This window comes from Dipodomys spectabilis, unplaced genomic scaffold (assembly GCF_019054845.1).
Source record: "Dipodomys spectabilis isolate Male_0828 unplaced genomic scaffold, ASM1905484v1 ptg000030l, whole genome shotgun sequence".
Taxonomy (NCBI): domain Eukaryota; kingdom Metazoa; phylum Chordata; class Mammalia; order Rodentia; family Heteromyidae; genus Dipodomys; species Dipodomys spectabilis.
The window spans coordinates 7,687,366-7,703,482 of record NW_024870707.1 but is presented as its reverse complement, the minus strand read 5'-3'; the positions used below and the strand labels follow the sequence as shown (position 1 = coordinate 7,703,482).

The window sequence follows — 16,117 nt, the reverse complement described above, 5'->3', positions numbered from 1 at the left end:
GGACTACAATTCCCACAATGCCACTCGCGCGAGACACTTCCGCTTCCAGCTAGGCTAGGCGCCTGCTCCTGCCGACGTGTTCTTCCGGTGGCAGAGACGCAGCTTCCACTGAGCAGGGCAAAATGGTGAGAGGGCTGAGGGAGTTCCCGACGGGGCTGTGGTCCGCGACTACTGCGCGTCCCACCCACAGCGCGTGGTTTCGCGGAGGCCCCAGACGGCTTCGGAGGGCGGGATGCTCCTGGAACCCCCCGGCCTGAGCTGGGGTGTGGGGCGGGAAAGGCCTTGGGACTCCTCGGGCTGAAATTTACATCGCCCTGAGTTTACCGTCTCCGCGATGGTTAGGGTGAGGGGTGTGCGAAGCTCTCTAAGTCCCTTTGAGTTTGTATTTCTGGTTCCTGTGATCTGTGATCTCTGTCTGGAAAGATTCCCCTGTTGAACTCGTACTCATCCTACAAGGTCCCGGGCAAATGTCATTTTTTTCGGTGAGGCACTTGGCCCCGGTCTCCTAGGATCGCCCAGTCTGCAGACTTAGTGCCACGTTTCACGGACTTCTTTGTGATCTGCCACGCCTCCTAGTGACTACCGTCCGACGTGCCTGTAGCTCTGGGATGATGTCTATTCATCTTTGTATTCTCAGTGCCAAACACAGGGCCTGCAACTGAGAGCTCAATAAAGGACAGCAATTGTCTTTATCGCTTTGAGGGGGGTCAGGGGGACATAATTGTTTACTGAATTGAATTCTTGTGTCTCTTAGAACAATGGGGTCCATTTACTTCTTGTAGAGTTGTTATGTTCTGGATTTTCACAGCATTGGCTGATGGGTGACAATGAAAGCTAACATTTGTACAGAACTTTACGTTTATAGCCCTCTTTCACAGGCATTATCTCATAATCGATTTGGCAACCTTAGGAAGGAAACAAAAACAAACCCCTATTGAGCAAACTACTCTATACCAAGCATTGAACTCGATGCGTCATTATTCATCATCTTTCTTAAATCATACAGCAGTCCTGTGAAACAGACTTTATTATAACCACTTTACTCAAACTCAGATGATTCAGTAGACACAGAATTTTTTTTTTTAAGAAGAGGTTTATTTTAGCTCCCAGTTCCAGAGATCCAAACAGTGGAAGAACATCCGCAGTTGGCCTTGATGGCAGAATCTTGCAATGCATCATCACATGGCAAGAATTGTGGAGTGTGCCACATCTAGAGTAAGAATTTTAACTGATGGCTTTTGCTAGTAGATCCTAAGATTCCATAACTGTGTAGTGAGCATTGTGCAATTGAATTAGAAGAGGTCATCTGGGTGTTGGTCTAGGCTCTGCTTTACAGCAAGGATAGTAGCGTGGAGTTTGTAGACATGGATCCATAAAACTCTGGAAATGGTAGGTACGCTTTGTGTGTGTGTGTGTGTGTGTGTGTGTGTGTGTGTGTGTGCTGTTTTTGCCCCACGCAGAGTCCATACCATCTATCACCTTTTCATAGTGGACATTGGGATCCAAAATTGCTAAGGACCATTGATCTGCAGCTAACCACTTGTGTCAAAGCCTGTGATTCCCAGCTGTCTCTTGTCTTATACCACAGAGAAGGTGCCACTTCTGCTTCAAGATACCATTGTCTTTGTCATTCCAACAATGAATTGCTTGATATCTGTTCTTAAAGGAATCCCACATTTCCCAAACTGAAATGAGCTTCTGGCCGTCCCAGCGGCACAAGAGTGCTCCAGTGTCCTCCCCGGAGCGAAACCATGGGATTCTGTGACAGCTCTGATCTGCCCTCTCCTAGGAGCTCGAGGCCATGAGCAGATACACCAGCCCCGTCAACCCGGCTGTCTTCCCCCATCTGACCGTGGTGCTTCTGGCCATTGGCATGTTCTTCACTGCCTGGTTCTTCGTGTATCCTTTTATTGAGTAGTCAGTGGGCCAGAATTAGTGATGTGGGAAGCTAAGGAAGAAACCATGTGAAGTCCATGTGCCCTGCTAGTTTGGTTCATTGCGGTGGGGATGGGAGAAGAGAAACAGATGGGTCATGCTCTTACTTGTCAAGTTCAGATGAGCTCAGTTTGCTCTTCAGACTTCAGTGAGCTGAAGGCTGGCCTAGAGGAGCTGAGACTGGAATAAGGAAGAGTGTGCTCAGGGCTGGGAATGTGGCTTAGAGTGCTTGTCTCGCATGCATGAAGCCCTGGGTTTGATTCCAAAGCCGGAAGTGGCACTGTGGCTCAAGTGGTAGAGTGCTAGCCTTGAACAAAAGAAACTGAGGGTCAGTGCCCAGACCCTGAGTTCAAGCCCCAGGACTGGCCTCCTCCCCCCCGCCCCCCCCAAAAAAAAAAGTATGCTCAGCTGTCCGCAGGTCTGAAAGTTTGTCCTGGCTCCACCACCCATGAGCTGTATGACCTGGGACCAGTGACCTTGCCCTTGGGAGTCTGATCTCACAGATGGTAGATGACGATAGTATGGAGTACCAGCTCTCAGGTTATCTCTTGGCTATACCAAACCAGACAAACCTCTCAGAAAGCCTTCAGCCTCTATTTTATAGCTTGGGGTGTTAGCAGACAACCTCCTGCATCCACAGTCCATCAGTGCTTCTCCTTAGCAGCCCTGCCCAGTTATGAGGTTACTTCCACAAAGTACACTCGGGACATCTACAAAGAGCTCCTCATCTCCTTGGTGGCCTCACTCTTCATGGGCTTTGGAGTCCTCTTCCTCCTCCTCTGGGTTGGCATCTACGTATGAACCCCCACGGTGAGTGGTGACAAGGTGGTACACGCTGGACCCTGGGGTACAGCCCTGAGAAGTCTCCCCGAGCCACAACTCAAGCAGGCTCTCACCTGCAAGACTCCATAGTTCATGGTCCAGACTCACTGGCATGGATGGTGACCCTGGGCACATGTGCTCTTTCCCTGCCCCGCATGCACCTGTCAGCCTTGTCCAAGGAGCATAGGATCTCAGATAAAGAAGTGGGAAGAAGGGGGTCTTTGGGCTCATCTTGATACTCCTGCCTTTTTACAGGTACCCACCAGATGGCTTCACTGAATCCCTGCTTTTGTAATTTAATTTTTTTACTGTTGCTGGAAGGGTCCCACCTGCTGACTCCAATAAAAGCAGATGTGGGATAGTCCTATCTCCTGTCCTTTCTGGGTGTCGGTGGGTTGGTCGGGCCCACAAGACTGTCCCAGACCCACCTTACATGCGTGGGTCTGTCTCGGGGCAAGGGCTGTGTGGCTGGGATATCTGGTCACTGGACTTTAAGGCTTACTTGTTGATAGGAAGGATCCGGGCCTACCTACCCTCTTCAGTTGTTTCTGTGAACATCTGTCAGTTTGTGCTGGGCTAATCTCCTTAGAGCCCCACTATCCTGCTTCGGGTTGGATGACTTTACTAGACTCAGTCCTGAGGCTGCTTTTCCATAGGCAGACAGGTGGTCCATGGCAGGAAAGGTATGCCAGGGAGAGGTGGCTGGGGCAGGGGTCTCTGAATCCAATCCTGTAATGAAGCTCTCCAGCCCCTCAGGTGATGCCCTCTCGCACCAAAGCAGTTGCAAGAAGAGAGAGGAAGCGAGCTCAGATACAAAGCAGTATTTATACATTTATTTATATATGTATATTCCTTCAGAAAAGGACAATCCTGGGAGACAGGGAGCAAGCAGGCCTCTGCTTTCCTCTGCCCACCTCAGAGTCAGACTGGGTACATGATAAATATGAGTCAGCGCTGGCTCAGGGAGAAGCCTGGGAGTTAGGGGCGCTCTGTGCGTGCACGCATCACTAAGGGGATGTGTGGGCAGGGGCTCTGCTGGGAAGCCTTATGTACAGCTTGAAGCTAGGAGGGAATTAGCCCAGGGCCTGCAGGAGTACATGCCAGAGAGGAGAGAGGAAGGGAGGGTGGCCAGGGGGACCTCCGGAGGGCTGGCCCGGCAGATCGCCTCCAGCGAGTGGCCCCTCACCTTCCCTGAAGCCCTTTTATACCTTGGGCTTAAGGCAACTTTGGTCCAGGGTTGACCCCCTCAAGCAGCTTGGAGCCCGGACTTGACCCCAATTCTTGCACTGAGGACTCTTCCTCAGACATGGCTGAACAGCCAGCTGCCATGGGACCCGGGCTCTCTGTGTCCAGATGGACTCCAGGGGGCAGCGGAGGGTCACTTTCCAGTTAAGGACTGAGGGGCTGCAATCCAAGAACACCCCTCTAGTGAGGAAACCCCATCATCCAGTTCGTGGACATGGGGTTAAGCAGTTGAAGGCACTGTCGGCAGGAGGCACGGGAGTCGTACGGTTCCTATGGCAGAAGGAGGTGGCGCCACGTGGGGGGTACAAGGCTGCAAGGGAGCCCTGCTGTCCTTGAGCCCCTCGGGAGTTTCCCTGTCCTGAAGATAAGTGCTTTGAGATCTGTGGCAGAAGAGGGCCCCCAGCTCCCACTCAGAGCAGAGAACGAGAAGTTGGAGAGCAGCAAGGCCTCATTCCCAAAGAGATGGCAGGACATCACAGGGCAAGGATGGCCACTCCCTGGCTCGCTTCTGACCCCAACGCAGAGGTGGCTAAGTGACTGCCACGCTCTCCCATGAGCCCACCTGTGGCCTCAGAATGTTCTGGGGCCCTGGTAAGGAAATGGTGAATGAAGTTGGCACTTGATAAGAAACTTCTTCCTAAGCCAAAACCCACCACTCTGCTCCTGGCAAAGGTGGGGACTGTTGAGGCTTTCCAGCCTGACTCCAAGCCTAGCAAAAGGTGCCTCTAGATTTCTGGAGACAAGGTCACTGGCAGGCCAGAGTGGAGGGAGAAGCCAGCCTTGCACTGGGATGCGATGGGTGGCCAAGGTTCCTCGCAGGGACCAGTGCCGCAGCCCTGTCGTGGTGGGTGTCGCCCCAAAGCTCCAGCCTTCCGCCCCTTCTGGCCCTGGTTTAAGTGCATGTAGTGATGACCTCATTAATGACAGTTATTTGCATCCACCCACCAGCCGAGGCCCGGCTGACTGCTTGCAGGGATTCCTGCTCCTCTGCTCAGAGAGAATGATGAGCCACAGTGTGCTCTAGGAGCCCCCAGGAACGCAGGTTGTCCCCTTCGAGGACATGCCAAGTTCAGGGTCCAGGGTTTACCTGGCTTACTGCCTCCCTCCCCTGAGGCCTGCACAGGACTGGGGGTGGTTTCATCAGGCACAGTCGTCTCCAGCCCTGTGGGGCTGACCCTGGCTGCCCTGGGAATGCCTGGGACCAAGCTCTTAAAGCTTAGAATGCCAAGTCTGGAGTAACAGTCAAACCCAAAAGGTCCACTACCCAGCCATCCCCTGGGGAACAGCACCAAGGGCTGTCTGTTCAAGATGGATTCTGGGGTCCAGCCAGGTCTTGTAGGGGTGGGCCCAAGTTCCTGGCGGGTCTTTCCTCCCACCTCAGAAGCAGAGGCAGGGAGGGTGGATCCTGGTAAGTCAGGGCCACAGCTGCCCCCTGCCCCCTGCCAGCCAGTGGGTCTAGACCTCCTGGGTGGAGATGGTGGCAGGTAGGCTCAGGACATGGATTTCTTGTCTCTCCCACTCCCTCTGTCATCGAGGGCCACCAGCAGGCACAGCTGCTCCAGTGTGAAGACTTCCAGTTTCCCCAGTCAGGGAGGTCTGTGAGGGCGAGCGGCCGAGAGCTGGGCAGCCTCAGGCTCCAGTGTTATACCATGACATCCAGTGTGGAGGGCAGGGACCTGGCCCAGTATGCATGCGCAGCTAGTCACAAAGGCGGTAGAAGTGGAAGTAGTAGTCTGTGGCTGGCTGTGTGAGGGCCTCTGAGCTGCAGTTGACCTGGCCCTGGGTGGAAGGGCAGTGGGACAGGTGAGGTAGCTCTAGGGGTACAGGCAGGTGACCCTTCTATTGGTATGCCTTGCCCTAGACTCTGCAGAGCCCCCGTACTTTTCCCCTAAGCCCCACCCTGCACCCAGAGACCCTTGGGGCAAGGTGGCCATGCTCACCAGCAGTGCCACTCGGAAGTGGTAGGTGAATTCACGGAAGGACAGGATGGTTACTGGCCACTGATGGCAGGTGCCCTGGAGAAAAAGGCCGGGGGGGTGGGGTGGTCAGAGCACTCCTGGTCCCATCCCAACCAGCATCCTGTTCACTGGGATGTGCATTGTGTTCATGTGAAGAACAAAGTGCTACAAAGAGAGGACAGGATGATGTTCTGCTTTGTGGAGCAACAGCAGCCACATTCTGCGCATGCACCTTGTACCGCCAAGTCCACGGTCACCTTCCTTGGGTCCTACCTCCTCCTCAGCCACTGTTCCCTCACCCCTGTACTCCTGGAAGTACCTCATGAAGCCTGTCTTTACAGATAAGGAAACTGAGTCACTTGTCTGGGGAGATGTAGGGCTAGAGTTCAACCCCAAGCCTGTCTGTCTCTTCCTGGTAAAGCGGCTGGCCCGCCCCCGACCTGAGACTTTGGCTTGGCTCTGCTATGTGGGTTCGGATCCAAGCTCCATGTCTAGCAAGGGGCCAGCTGGCAGCCCCTCTACTCTTTGTTCTCCCTCCCTCTGTCCTGTACTCCACTGTAACTTGTTTTTTACCAAGATTTTTGTCCCTCAGTAGAAAACACATTCCTAGAGGCCAATACCCAGATGTGTTTGTTTCACCTCTGTATCTGAGCTGGAAGCACAGGGCCTGAGTCAGGGCTCAATGAATACTGACTCACCAAATCCTTTACCTCCTGTAATTAATCCTATGGCCTTTTGGGCTAAGGAGAAGCCAGAGTGTCCAGGTTGTAAGTGTGGCCAGTGGGGAGCCTGGACAGTGATGGTCCAGCCTTCCAGGAGGCAGCCCTCTGCTGCGGCCTGAGGGCTCTGCTAACACTGCACCTCTGCCCGCCTTCCCTGGCACCCACCGCCTGGGATACCAGCAGCGGCTCCATCTCCATCATTGCACTCATCACGCTAGCCCTCGTGAACTGCCTTCCTCCCCGGGGCTCTACCGCGATAGATGCTCCTGTGCCACCAACATGTGTCTACACCTCCCTTCCTTAGGCCAAGGCCCAGGCCTCAAGGGCCCCTGGCGGATACCCAGCTCCCTCTCCTCAGGCCCTGAAGACATCATTCAGGAAGAGGCCTGGCCAGCCTGTTCCCCAGCCGCCCCTACCTGGGTGTCCTGGTGGGGGTGCAGAGTCTGCAGAAAGCCCCCCTCCTCACACGGCTCCTCCTTTGCCGTCAGACTGCACAGCACCACGGACACGGGGGAAGAGGCGCTGGGGAAAGGCCCAGATATCAGGGAGTGGGGCTCCTGAGTCACCCCAACCCCATCCCTGGAATGAGTACCACCCAGCTGGTGAACCACACGGAACATGAGGCCTGGGGCGGGACACAGCCCTGCCCTCCCCACCCACAGCCATGGAACCACAAGGCAGCATCACAGGCCAGGCCCACCATGTAGCAACAGGCTGGACTCTGATAGGCCTTTCTGTGGCTCTGGGCGTGGCCTCTTTCCCATTCTCCTCCCTCCATCCCCCCCTCACTTACTTCATCTGCAGGGTCAAGGTGAGGTGCAGTGGGGTGCTGCCGCTGACAGGGATGTGGTAGGTGAAGTTTCCCGGCCTGAAGGGGCAAAGATGGGGGCCTCAGCCTCCATCTGCACTGGAGCCTTTCAGATGACCAGAAAGGGGCTGCCCTGCCTTGTGGGGGGACTCCCCTGAGGGCACAGGCGTGTGTCACCTGAGGCCTCTCTGGAGGGACAGGAAGGAGCCAAGCCTACCTGCAGTGATCCTCTGCTGTGCAGTACTGGGAGGTAATGGGCATGGAATTCTCCAGCAACTGGATGGAGGTCAGGGAGGGCACTAGGGCTGCAACAGCCAGGAAGGGGACAAAACGGGACACACACACAAAATGTCAGGTGTTTTCTCACAAGACTTGGATCAGACACTTACGCCTTAGTGTGAATAAGCACCAGGTTCTTTCTAGACCACCACAATGTCTGGGGTCACTGCATGTCCCTTTTTCAACAGCCCTAGAAGCAGGTAGTTGCCATGAGCTAGAGGTATGCCTCCTCCTCAGAACCAGAAGGCTGGGAATCAGGAAGAGAGCTTTACGTCCCTGGACTGTGGTAGGTGGAAGTCAGTTCATAGACCTCTCTCTGTTCCTGCCTGTGCTCACTCTCCAACTCTAGGTTCAGTGGTGGTACCCTGGGAGTCTGAGGGACTCAGCCAGGAGGGAGCACTGCAGACAAATCAGGCTGTTCCCTGCCACACAGCCCCCTGGGACATCTGCCAGCCCACCCCTGCTAGTGTCCTTCACCGAGCAAATGCCCCAGCCTGGCTGGCTGATGTCAGACTGAAGCATGCAGTGTGAGGTGATGGCGGGGGGGGGGGGGGGGAGGCGGGGGTTTCTTGTCCATCTCACTTCACCCCTGGATTTGCTGCCACCTGACTCTTCTAGCTGGGAAGGTAGGACTGCTGGCCTCTGAATAATTGCTGGATTCAGCACATTTTCAGCTCACTGAGGCCCAACCCAAGGACCCCAAGCAGGACCCAGAGTGCCTGAGCTGAGCAGCTAGGGGCAGGTAGCAGACGCAGATGAGATGGAAGGTGCCTGTCCCACTTTGGGGCAAACCTCCAGTGTCCTTCAAAGACAGCTCCAGCGGCACCTCCTGTAAGGCAGCCTTCCCTGGTCCCCTCCCTCCGTGGTCTAGATGACATGCTCTCCCCACTCCCAAGCCAGTCCCTGCACATAGCCTTGTCCTGCCATGGAGTCATGTCTCCATCTGTGCGAGCTCTCTGGGGCAGGGCCACATCTCTGTTGCCTGCTGCCAGCAGTGCTGGGCTCCCAGAAACATCTGCCTCTGCAGCTTCTACCCCCTGCGGCTTCCCCAGCACTTTGAACTTCAGCTTCTGCAAGCCACGCGTTCCAAGCTTTTGTTTTTAAGCCACAAAAGCCACCAAATGATGGCATTAAGACTTGAATCCTAGCTCAGCACTGCTGGCTAAGGGGCCGGTCCCTCTGCAGCCCAGGCAACCTCCATGCCTCAGGAGGCCAGTCTGAACACTTTTACAACCAAGTTTTCTAGCTTTGTTAAAACCAAAGGTTGGAGCCAGGCGCTGGTGGCTCAGGCCTGCAATCCTAGTTCCTCAAGAGGCTGAGATCTGAGGAAATAGAAAAGTCCTTGAAACTCTCAAGCAAAAGGCTGAAAGTGGAGGCTTGGCTTTAAGTAGTAGAGTGTCAGCTTTGAGAATAAAAAAACCAAGTGAGAGTGCAGAGTTCAAGCCCTAGTACACACACACACACACACACAGAGGCTGGAGGACACACAGACACAGACACACAGACACAGACACACACACACACACACACACACACACACACACACACACACACACACACACACACACACACACACACACACACACACACACACACACACACACACACACACACACACACACACACACACACACACACACACACAGGCTGGAGGTTTGAGGAAAAGCTGGGAGGACCCGGGACAGCACTTTCCTCTCTGGCACAGTGACAAATGAGCCAGGGCCAGGTGCTTGGCTGCTGCTTGGACAAATCCACCCCATGGGTCTCTGTGTCCTCACCTGGACAATGACAATTCCTTTCTTAAAGTGATTGAATAGAGCAACATTAGGCTCCTGCCTGATTCCTAGAGTTTAGTACACGCTCAGTAAAGGTATACTGACTGCCAGTTCTGTGCTCAGGAAGCCCCGTGACTGGGCTGAAATGGGGCCCTGGCCACTGAGCCCTGCTAGGCTGGGCTGGGAAGTGTTGGGGTGCGGCATGTACCTGGCTGGGCCTGGGTCTGAGTGGGCAGAGCAGAGCCAGCGCTCGGCTGGGGGGCTCCTCGGCGGGCCCGACCATGGAGACCCAGGCTGGGGCTGTTCTTGGCCTTGCCTGGTCCCCCGGGGAAAGGGACTGCAGGGCTCGCCACAGGCTCCAGGCTCTTGGGATGCTTGAAATGGCCAATGCCATTGGCTGAAATCCCCCAGGACTTGGCTTTGATGTTGGTGACGGGCAGTGGGGCCATCTGGCTGGAGCCTGTGAACAGAACCAGGGACAGGCTGAGAAGAAGGGGTGCAGTTGCCTTCTGTCCAGCTGTCTTTGTGAACCCCAGGTGTCTCTTGGTCTTCTTAGGGAGACTCCTCCAGCTTTTTTCCAGCCCACATTCTGGTCGTTAGGAGATCGTCCCATCAACGAGTCTTTGGGGCCTTTCTCTGGTTGCAGGTGACCCGAGGTAGCCATACCTGAGTGGTTGGTGGCAGGGCTGGGGCTGGCGCTGGGAAGCAGGTTAAAGCTGGGGCCGAGGCTCGGTTCCGAGGCAGGGCTGGGGGTGGGTGCAGAGCAGCAGACAATAGGGCAGGGGTGGCTGGAGCACAGGTCCAGGGTGCGGAGAGGCGGACTTGGGGCTGAGCTGGTTGGGCTGGAGGTAACTGAGGAAGCCAGCGGCTATATGAGCTAGAGGGGAGCAGCACCGTGCCCACCAACAATAGAGCCGCCCATCCCACCCCATCTTCAGCCCTCAGCCCTGTCCAGGCACACACCCAACAGCAAGGACGGCTGTACGCCTGGGAGCCCGGTGGTCACAGGAGACTGTCGGAGCTGAGTGGCTCCAAGGCTCTGGCTGGACCTGCTGGGGAAGGGTGGGCTGAGCTCAGAGAGGCTGGGGGGCAGGCCTGGAGTCCCAGGGATGGAGGAGGAGGTAGAGGGCAGGTGGAAAGGAGGCAGGAAGAAGGGCCCAGGAGTCAGAGGAGGATGGGTAGTGGGTCAGACACATACCATGGGCACATGGCCTCACTCCCCCCAGGGTGCTGGGGCCGGAGCAGGGCCAGAAGACAGGAAGTAGACACGGCAAAAGAGCTAAGGGGCAACAGAGAGACCAAGAGGGTGACAGGCCAGGGAGGAAAGAGAAGATGCAATCAGAAATGGTCCCTGGAGCTGGGAGTAAACAATGGTAGACAGAGCCTAAGGTCCTGCCCAGGGCCACCTTCCCTGTACCTCTTGTGTCTATGAGAGCCCTCCAAGATGGCCTGCCTGGAGGAGCAGGCCACAGGGGGACTGGGATTGGCTGCCCAACCTCCAGGGAGATCCTCCCTCCCACCTCACCAGGCCTATAGTGGGCTATGAGTGGTGGTGGAACCTCCTCAGATAGCATCATGGTGCCCGTGGCCGGCCTTAGGCTGCCCCCCAAAGCCCACCTGGCCTTCAGAGACATACCCATCTGCATCCACCAAGTCCTCCTCAGCACGCAGGCTCAGCACGTACAGTGTGGACATGGACACCACGCTGGGAGCCACAGAACAGGGTCACAGTCAGAGCTGGAGTGGCCCTCCAGCTCCTAGGGCCCCTGTGGTCCTGAGCCCCAGGCACTGGGCTCCCAGCTGTGAGTGGATCTTCCCATCCCGAGAAGGGGAGACACGAGGGGCAGTCTACCTTCCCGAGCCCTCCCCAAACCACCCCTACCCGCCCCACCCCCCCGCAGGGCCTGGCTGCGGCTGACCCCACTGGGCAGTGCTTCTGGGGAGATAACTCACCTGAAGGCCATGACCACCACCAGGGCGATAATGGTTCCCTGCAGGAAGCGCTGACTGATGCAAGCCTGGTCGGGGACTACTGAGGATGCCTGAGGACCCAGAGGAGAAGAAAAGCAGAAGAGGCAGATTTAGGGTGCCTGCTGCTCCACCCAAGCCTAGTGTCATGTTCCCCGAGGTGAGGCAGAGAGGAGGAGGCAGAAAGGGGCAAGAGGGCATTGGTGAGGCTGCAGAGGTACCAGCTGGAAAGGGAAATGGGGAAACACCAGTCCTCTCTGCTCACCCCCTTTACCTTGCTGGCCACTTTGGGGGGCCTCTTCTTGTGGGGGACGCTGCCTGCTCGGCTAAATTGGCTCCCTGCGTGACTGCAGCAAGAAAACCAAGGTCAAGGGTGCCCCTGAAAAGGGGGGGGGGTCTCCCCCCTTCCTATTCCAAGCCAGGCTGCCACCTGAAGGCGCTGGAGCTGCCTGTGGACTTGAGGCTGTCTAGGCGCCGCAGTTTGGCCAGCCTGTGGCTCCAGCGCTCCAGCTCGTCGATGCGCGTCTCTAGGTTGTCTGTGAGCTTGCAGAGCTCCTTCACAGCCCCCACGTTCTCCATGAAGATGCGCTCCTGCCGGGATGATGGGCTGTCAGGGCTCGCAGCCTGGGAGCCATCGGCTGCACTGTCCCACAGCCACAGAAACCTGATCTGGGCATGGGCCTCTCCATCCCGGGCCCTACAGAATCCCTCCTGCCCAGGCTGTCCTGACTGCCTGAAGAACCCCACACTCTTTTTTGTCAGTCTTGGGGCCTGAACTCTGGGCCTGGGCACTACCCCTCAGCTCTTCAGCTCAAGGCTAGTGTTCTACCACTTGAGCCACAGCACCACTTCTGGCCTTTTCTGCTAATGTGGTGCTGAGGAATTGAACCCAGGACCTCATGCATGCTAAGGCAAGCGCTCTACCATGGAACCACCTTCCCACTCCCCACCCTCACCCCCCACTCTTCAGAGCCAGAGCGCTGCCCTTCAGAGCCTTGGCCCTGCGACCAGCTACCTCTGGGCCACCTTTTTGGGCACTTGACTATTTGGGAGGGTGGAGTTGGGGGTAAAACAAGTCCTATGTCTCCTGGGTGCACAGTTTCATGCCACATAAGGGGTGTAGTCTGGGGGGGTGAATTCAGTGGCAGTGCACTTGCCTGGCACGTGTGAAGTTTGATCCCCAACATGCCAGAAGATAAATACATCCTACAGTCAGGCCTTGAGACCAAAGTGTCAATGTCTTATTGACACGTGGGGCGGAGAGGGGGTGAGTGACCTTTAGCTCGATCCCTATTGTTCTCAACCTTGAAAGTTTGCCTCTTCTTCTGGGGGGGCAAGGAGAGGGGTCCTCCTCCACCACAGTGCTCTTGGGCCCCTTCTGTTCCCCATCCAGCCCACCTTGTTCACTACCAGGAAGTTCTCTATGGTTTTCCCATTGGCAAAGACCATGTCTCCTGTGTCCTTCACCGCCTCTGGCAGGATCTCCTTCACCTCCTGGGCGATGACGCCTGGGGAGAGACCCACCAGGGGTTGGGTAGGGGCTGTCCACAGCTCTCCAGAGTAAGGATGGGGTGGTTGGTCTGGAGGGTTGGGTCTTGGAACCCTGGAGCTGTGGGGCTCCCTCAGACAGCCTAGAACCCACAGGGCCAGGCTTGGGGCTCCTGGGTCAGGTAGGATCCTGGAAGTGTAGGGGTCCTGGGAGAAGGGACAGGGTTCTGGGAGGATGGAGGCAGGATTCTGGGAGGAAGGGCGAGCAGGGCAATGATCTGGGGCCATGATCCTCTGTGCTGGTCAAGAGGTGAGGTTCCAGGACCTGGGGGACGTAATTTCCTAGGGACTTCTAGAGGCAGAGTTCCAGGGGTCAAGGGAAAGGGTTTCTGGAAGCAGGATTTCAGGGGACAGAAGGGCTAGAGCCTGTGGGCAGAGGCCCAAGGTCACTGGGTTTCCAGTCCCCAACCCACACCCAGCAGGTCCCTACCAGTCTCTGGCGTGGTGGCCTCGATGCCTGCGCTGGCGGCAAACTCGGGCTTATATCTGTAGTGTACCAGCCGCATGCGGGAGATCCTCTTCAGCTGCTCTGTGGTGTCCACCTGCCAGGAAACCAGGCCCAGATCGAACCCTCCCTCTCAAGGTCATCCTGAGTGGGCCCCGAAGGGAGGTAAGTGGGGGACTATACTGTGCATGGGAGATCCTGCTGCTGGGATCACAGGATGAGCCCCAAGGGCAGCCTCCCCTACCCAGGTAGCTGTCCTTCCACCCAGCCCCGCCCCTTCTGGAGCCCCGCCCCCACCTCCTGCACGTGCTCCTTGGCCCGCAGGTCTGAGGGGTGCATGAGTGAGCCCATGACCTTGACGTTGCCATGCACAACCAGTGCTTCGTCTGGTCGATCGGTGTTGATGCCCACTCGGCCGTGGTGGAAGACGGTGTCGGGCACCTGTGCCCGCTGCCACAGCACATCACTGTCGCTCTCAAACTGGCCCGGATTAGAGGCCTAAGACAAGTTGGGGCTGATTCAGTCCTGGGGGATCCGGAACCTGCAGAGCCTCAGAGGAAGAACCCCACCCACCGCCACCCCTCCTACTCCAGCCCAGGTCTCCTGGCTCCACCATGCCCAACTTAAGCTGTCCAGCACCCAGGAAGTGACCAGGACTGAGCCATCAACACGCTCTCCTGTGGGGGAAACATTGCTACCCACAGAGGATGACACAGCCAGGTCACAGCCAGTGACATTCAAATACTGTCTTCGTTCCCTCTGGAGAGGCTTCTGCCCTTACCCGCACAATGATGCGCTCTGAGATCTGAGCAGCCAGAGTGTAGTTCTGGTTCTGCGCATGCGCCTGGAGAGCTACCACCAGCATGAAGTACCTGGGACATGCGGGGGGCGGGGGGGGGGGGGGATGGAGGGAGGATAGAGACAGTCGGTGTTCTACCCATCTACCCCCGCCACCCTTCCAGGGCCAGGTGTGAAGTAGACATGGATCCCCGTTCTTGTCATCTTACCCCTCCTCCCCCCCAAAAGGTATAGACCTTAACCTGGCACCCTGCAGGAGAAACCTGAGCTTCCAGTAGAGGGCAGAAATCCCCCAAGGATGCACAGTCTGGAACCCACAGAGCAGCTCCCGAGTGGAGCTGCCAGGCCTCTATGGTCCCAACCCTAAGTCAGGGGCGAGCTGTGTAAAGGGTGACACGGGGCAGTCTGGAAGCCCTGGGCCTGCGTGCTCCTAGGTGAACTAGCTCTGGTTGCACCCTGGGGTCGGGGGCTCCGGGTCAGAGCCAGCTGCTCACCTCTGGTCAGGGTTGGGCTTGCCCTTCTTGCGCATGTTGTTGGCGGTGGTCTCGCTGAAGTGCAGCCGCCCCACGGTCACCTTGGTGACCTGCTCAGGGGGCAGATTGACCCTGAAGAGAAGAGGCAGCACGATCAGAAGGGCTGGGGGACCGGAAGGGAAGCAGCCAAGAGCTGGGCAGTGGAGGGGCACCAGGCTGGAGCGAGCAGCATTCCCTGTGATGAACCCTCTAGTTCTTAAGCTCTAGGGCGGGCCCTTTGGGCCCCATAGGGATTGGGGGGGGGGTCACTCACGTGACAGGGTTGAAAGGCCGCTTGCTCCGGTCAGACTGAGACTGCTCAATATTGATGGACTGGTTTAGGGCTTCCAGCTGTGGAAGACGGAGCCCAAAGACATCACAGGCTAAGGCCCGGGCCTTAGCCCTGCCCTCGTTACCTTCTCAGCCCAGGCCTAGCTGGAACCCATGAGGGAACAGCCTCGCTTCACCAAACTTAGCCACACCCCTCTCCACCCTCCCTACTCCCCCACTTAGAGTGCACACACAGCCTCTGTACCCCCACCCACAGCACACTACTGCGCCCACATCTGCACAACAACACAGACGTCCCCATGGCAATGACACCTCTTACAGACACACCCATTTAATTTCCTACACTTCAAGCTTGCTTCCTCCTCCATCCCCTCCACACCTGTACCCTCCCCATCTCACACCCCAGACCCCTGCCTCTGAGACCTTTTCCCCCACAATCATAGCCCCACCACCTTTCCATGGGCACCCACCGAGCCATGCCAACATATATACCAGGCCCATCTGGAGACACCATGAAAGAGCTAGTCATGTCCTCAGGCAGGCCAGTGTGGAGCCTGCCAGGAGCAATGGGATGGGGTGCTGGGAAGATATCCCAGGGAAAGGGAGAGGCATGAAAGAAGGTAGCAGCTGTGGGCATGAAGGGCAGGGGCACAGCTGGAATGAAGGCACACGGTAGATGAGCACAGATGGCTCCTGGCTGGGGATGCAGATTTGGGACTCCCAGGATAGAAAGGAAGCAGGGTGTAAGAGGGAGAGGGCTAGGAAGCCCGGCATCTTGTCAGTACAAGGAAGAAGTGGAGCCAGGCGCCATGGCTCACACCTGTAATCCCAACTACTCAGGAGGCTGAAATCTGAGGATCACAGTTTGAAGCTCATCTGAACAGGAAAATCTGTAAGACTTTTATCTCCAATTAACCAACAAAAAGTTGGAAGTGGAGCTGTGGCTCAAGTGGTAGAGTGCTACTAGCCTTGAGAGGAAAATAGAGCTCAGGAACAGTGCCTACGCCTGGA

General features: G+C 56.6%; 2 protein-coding genes across 2 annotated transcripts in view; one reads left to right on the top strand and one right to left on the bottom strand.

The window, feature by feature from the left end:
* Tmem258 (transmembrane protein 258) lies at positions 1 to 3,121 on the top strand. Its single transcript, XM_042676110.1, has 4 exons — positions 1 to 125; positions 1,790 to 1,899; positions 2,610 to 2,745; positions 3,013 to 3,121. The coding sequence occupies exons 1-3, from the start codon at positions 123 to 125 to the stop codon at positions 2,734 to 2,736; spliced, it is 240 nt and encodes a 79-aa protein (XP_042532044.1). The 5' UTR covers positions 1 to 122; the 3' UTR covers positions 2,737 to 2,745; positions 3,013 to 3,121.
* Positions 3,122 to 4,278: 1,157 nt separating this feature from the next.
* Myrf (myelin regulatory factor) overlaps positions 4,279 to 16,117 on the bottom strand; it is a 29,801-nt gene continuing 17,962 nt past the window's right edge. Inside the window, exons 9-26 of the mRNA XM_042676062.1 lie at positions 15,090 to 15,166; positions 14,798 to 14,908; positions 14,287 to 14,377; positions 13,803 to 14,003; positions 13,491 to 13,602; positions 12,911 to 13,020; positions 11,943 to 12,103; positions 11,787 to 11,859; positions 11,498 to 11,586; positions 11,181 to 11,249; positions 10,508 to 10,596; positions 10,211 to 10,396; positions 9,753 to 10,004; positions 7,708 to 7,795; positions 7,476 to 7,550; positions 7,099 to 7,204; positions 5,943 to 6,017; positions 4,279 to 5,781 (exon numbers count right to left, since the gene is read on the bottom strand). Coding sequence (XP_042531996.1) covers positions 5,701 to 5,781; positions 5,943 to 6,017; positions 7,099 to 7,204; positions 7,476 to 7,550; positions 7,708 to 7,795; positions 9,753 to 10,004; positions 10,211 to 10,396; positions 10,508 to 10,596; positions 11,181 to 11,249; positions 11,498 to 11,586; positions 11,787 to 11,859; positions 11,943 to 12,103; positions 12,911 to 13,020; positions 13,491 to 13,602; positions 13,803 to 14,003; positions 14,287 to 14,377; positions 14,798 to 14,908; positions 15,090 to 15,166 — 2,046 coding nt within the window. The 3' untranslated portion in view covers positions 4,279 to 5,700. The remainder of the gene's footprint in view (positions 5,782 to 5,942; positions 6,018 to 7,098; positions 7,205 to 7,475; positions 7,551 to 7,707; positions 7,796 to 9,752; positions 10,005 to 10,210; positions 10,397 to 10,507; positions 10,597 to 11,180; positions 11,250 to 11,497; positions 11,587 to 11,786; positions 11,860 to 11,942; positions 12,104 to 12,910; positions 13,021 to 13,490; positions 13,603 to 13,802; positions 14,004 to 14,286; positions 14,378 to 14,797; positions 14,909 to 15,089; positions 15,167 to 16,117) is intronic.

Coding starts and splice junctions, on each gene's coding strand:
- Tmem258 (XM_042676110.1), top strand. Junction 1,900..2,609: donor TTCACTGCCTGGTTCTTCGT/GTATCCTTTTAT, acceptor AGCCCTGCCCAG/TTATGAGGTTACTTCCACAA.